Source organism: Setaria italica, chromosome IV (assembly GCF_000263155.2).
Source record: "Setaria italica strain Yugu1 chromosome IV, Setaria_italica_v2.0, whole genome shotgun sequence".
Taxonomy (NCBI): Eukaryota; Viridiplantae; Streptophyta; class Magnoliopsida; order Poales; family Poaceae; genus Setaria; species Setaria italica.
In genome coordinates this window covers 6,678,883-6,682,958 of record NC_028453.1, presented here as the reverse complement: position 1 = coordinate 6,682,958, position 4,076 = coordinate 6,678,883, and the positions used below count along the sequence as shown (strand labels likewise).

General features: G+C 50.4%; 1 protein-coding gene across 1 annotated transcript; it reads left to right on the top strand.

Annotated features, from left to right (window-relative positions):
• Positions 1–765: 765 nt before the first annotated feature.
• LOC101779991 (WAT1-related protein At1g44800) lies at positions 766–2,653 on the top strand. The gene is made up of 5 exons (XM_004964854.2): positions 766–1,100; positions 1,181–1,616; positions 1,700–1,861; positions 1,944–2,095; positions 2,225–2,653. The coding sequence occupies exons 1-5, from the start codon at positions 910–912 to the stop codon at positions 2,451–2,453; spliced, it is 1,170 nt and encodes a 389-aa protein (XP_004964911.1). The 5' UTR covers positions 766–909; the 3' UTR covers positions 2,454–2,653.
• The last annotated feature ends 1,423 nt before the right edge of the window (positions 2,654–4,076 follow it).

Here is a 4,076-nt window from a genome sequence, read left to right as displayed (position 1 = left end):
ATAAAAACACATAGAATCTTGTACTGCGGTGGAATATAAATGGAACTTGGGTGCACGAGTGACTCGGATCCATCGATAGCGACACCTTGCGGCCGTCTCCATCGTAGACCGGCACCTGTTACAGTGTATACGTACATAGTACGTACTTGAGCTAGAGCTAGCAACTGTACCGTGCCATTTCCGTGCCACCCCGCGGCGCAAATTTTTGGCACGGTCCAAAGCACTGAGTATGGCTTGAAAAATTTTAGGCTTTGTCGTGTTTAGGTTGTTGTCACGGTAGGTAGCACGGCACCGACGCGACGGCACGATATCTTTATGAGTTAGTAGGATAATACATCTTCGTTTCAAGACCAATGGATTCTGGCTATGCACCTCGAGGTGGTGAAGGCAAATCCATCCATGTTATTCTTTTATCATCGTACAAATACGACATGTCAATAAGCTAGCACGACACTGGGTCACTGGCGCAACAAACACGACATGCCGACTATGATGCTGCACGAGGTGCATACGCCACGGCACGTACACGGCTCAAGTTCCACCTCTACTTGGATCAGAACTGCGGTTACAACTTGCCATGAGAGTGAGACTCACCCCATCTGCTACAGAAAATGGTCATGGTCCATGGAAAGAGTGTAGGGCCGTAGGGGTACGCCGTACGCAGCAACTGCACTCCCGTGACGTCACGTGGGCCATGCATGCATGCGGCGACGTTGACCCGATGTTCGCCCCCCCGCGCGCGCGCGTGCTATAAATTGGCGCTCCGCCAGCTCTCTTCCTCGCCGCAGAGCAGAGGAGCACAAGTGAGCGAGAGCTAGCAGCTCAAGCCTTCTAGCCTCACAGGCCACTGCAGCCGCCTAGCTCGAGTTGTATAGCTAGTAATATAATCCGGCTGCGACATCATCAGCCATGGGCGTGGGCAAGGTCCTGAACGAGGTGAAGCCGTACCTGTACATGGTGCTCCTGATGGTGGGGTTCTCCGGGATGTACATCGTCTCCGTCGCCTCCCTCCGGCGCGGCATGAGCCACTTCGTCCTCGTCGTCTACCGCAACTTCGTCGGCACCGTCCTTATGACCCCCTTCGCGCTCCTCTTCGAGAGGTACACTACTCTGATCATGAACGACGACGGCTCATGCCCGGCCACACGTCCTCATGGTGAGGCTTGTTATTTCATTGCAGGGGAGTGAGGCCCAAGATGACGCCGCTCGTCTTCGTCAAGGTCATGGGGCTCGCCTTGCTGGAGCCTGTGCTGGACCAGAACATGTACTACCTGGGCGCGAAGCTGACCTCCGCGGGCTTCGCCTCGGCCCTCGTCAACATGCTCCCGGCGGTCACCTTCCTCATGGCGCTCGTCCTCAGGATGGAGAAGCTCAGGCTGCGGAGCCTCCACAGCCAGGCCAAGATCCTCGGCACGGTCTGCACCGTCGCCGGCGCCGTACTCATGGTCCTCTACCACGGCCCCGTCGTGCCGTTCCCGTGGTCCAGCGGCGGCGCCCACCACCACGCTGCGGTGGCCGCCGGCACGGCGGCGAGCCAAAGCGGCGGTGCCTGGCTCTACGGCGTCGCCATGGTCATCGGCAGCTGCGTGTGCTGGGCCGGCTTCTTCATCCTCCAGGTAGGAGTCATTGCGTAACTAAGCACAGGGCGCGCAATACATGTACGTCACGTTGCGCTAACGCAGCATACGTGTGCGTGCAGTCGAACACGCTGCAGAGCTACCCGGCAGAGATGTCGCTGACGGCGCTCATCTGCGGCGTGGGCACGGTGATGAGCGGCGCGGTGGCGCTTTTTGCGGAGCGCCGCGACATGAGCGCCTGGGTCATCGGCTTCGACACCCGCCTCTTCACCGTCGTCTACTCCGTAATATTCAAAGCCTAACTACTAGCACCAATGGTTTTGTTGCCAAGCAAGCTAACCTTCTAATCCGCCGCCGGCGTTCCAGGGGATCGTGTGCTCCGGCGTGGCCTTCTACGTGCAGGGGCTAGTGACGCGGGTGCGCGGCCCGGTGTTCGTGACGGCGTTCCAGCCCCTCTGCATGATCTTCACCACCATCATGGGCTCCACCATACTCAAAGAAGAGACCACCTTGGGAAGGTAATTAACTAGCTAATGCAAGTTGATCTTGCGTTAATTATAGCCGATTAATCAACTGATGTTCACTGATCGGTGACTAGTTGAGCACTAGCTGAAAACTTCTTCTCCCTCCCTGCCTCTGGCTTACAGCGTGGTTGGCGCGGCGATCATAGTGGTGGGGCTCTACTCCCTCATCTGGGGCAAGAGCAAGGACCACCTCGGCGACGGCAAGCCCGGCGCCGGGGTCGTCACCGAGCTGCCCCTGACCTCGGCTCCGACCCCCAACGGCAACGGATACGGCAAGCAGCACGCGCTCGGCGGCCATGTCGTTACCGACGTCGAGACGCCGGCGGCCACCGTGACCAAGTGCGCTTACTGACAAGCCGATCGATCGAGCTTCCATCACACTGCACACTAGTGTAGTGCATCCAACATCAGTGGCTGTACGTGTAATCCAGGAGAGATGATGCGCTGTGCTTCGATTGCTCTGCTCTCGTAGAGACGCCGGACTAAAACTATATCACTCTGCATTAACCACTTTTGTTTGACTTGATCCGCCTCAGCTTTTTGCGTTTGATTTGTTGTGCCACCACCACTAACCAGTTGGTTTTCGATCATTTTGCATTTGATTTTCGATCTAATCAGTTGATTTGTACGACGCCCCGTTCCAACCGGAATCCGATCGTATATCCAAAAGCGGGCGCTGCCTCTCCCTTTGAATCTGCAACGGACAACCGTACGTCACCGTCAGCTGGCTTTGCGGCCGCTTTCCGACCGGTACGCGCGCCCATAATTCATGGCTTTAGCTTAGTGCCGGATGACACTGATCGAACCATTCGGCTTGCTTCTTCATCACAGCGTTTATAAGGGGCGGAGGCAGGGCACTTTGTTGGGGTCAGCTGACCCCGATGATTTTTCAAAAAACAGTGAGAGATTGCTATTTTGTACTGTTCAACTATGCTGATGACCCCGACTCTAATGGTGATGACCCCGGTGCCGTTCAGAGCTGGCTCGCCATTGGTTACCTCGCTCACGGATGGGACGAGATGCTGAATCCCTTTAACGGAAACTTTAGAGCATGTAAATATTTTGGTAACAGCTGGATTGTCGTACTGATCACTCTTAGCAACAAGATATTTGATGCAACAAGATTTGCATTTTTGTTCCGGACCGGTCGGTGGTCGGATGCTTCCTGTTCCGTAAGCACCAAAAAAATATCTCAAAAGGTTCCTAGCCTAATGAAGAAGTTTGACGCTCAGTATAATGAGGAAATAGGTACTCTTGCATGATAATATGAAGGTAAGGAAGGTAGACTTATCGGTCCTTGTACGCATCAATTGATCAACTATAGGGGATAATGATGCCTAGCTTTTGTCACAATATTAATATGCTAACTACTACTAATCATTTGAGGAAAAGAGGTGTAGAAAAATCTATTCAATGTAGTTTTAGCTTTGTGATGAAAAATGAATATGTCAAACATTTGTCTCTTAAATATGTGATTGCGCAACCAATGAGGGGGGTATGCTATGGTGTTTGTGGATTTTAAATTTGATGGGAAAAAATACTTCCAATCCATCAATAATTCTCTAACAAACAATATTAAGTATATTTAAAAACATAAATAATATGAGGATTTCTTTATCTAAGAAGTTGATCATATATGGGCTAGTGTTACCTTTATTGAAAAGGAAATATGAAAGTTGATGTATATATATGTAGGTTATTATATTTTTATTTTTAAAATAATTATTATAAAAAATTTAACTAATATCTAAGATCGAGAATTTATCTTTTGTCACACTATTAATAATGTCAATACTACGATAATTTTTATAAAGCATGATAGTGTATCTAGACTGAAAAGTAATATAACAAAACATTTTCTCTTTAAATCAATGATTGTTACAGTTATCCGTGTATATATGCTTTAGAATTTGTAATTTTTAAATGTTCTGAAAATACATAAAACAAAAAGACATAATATAAATGAAAGAGGTCT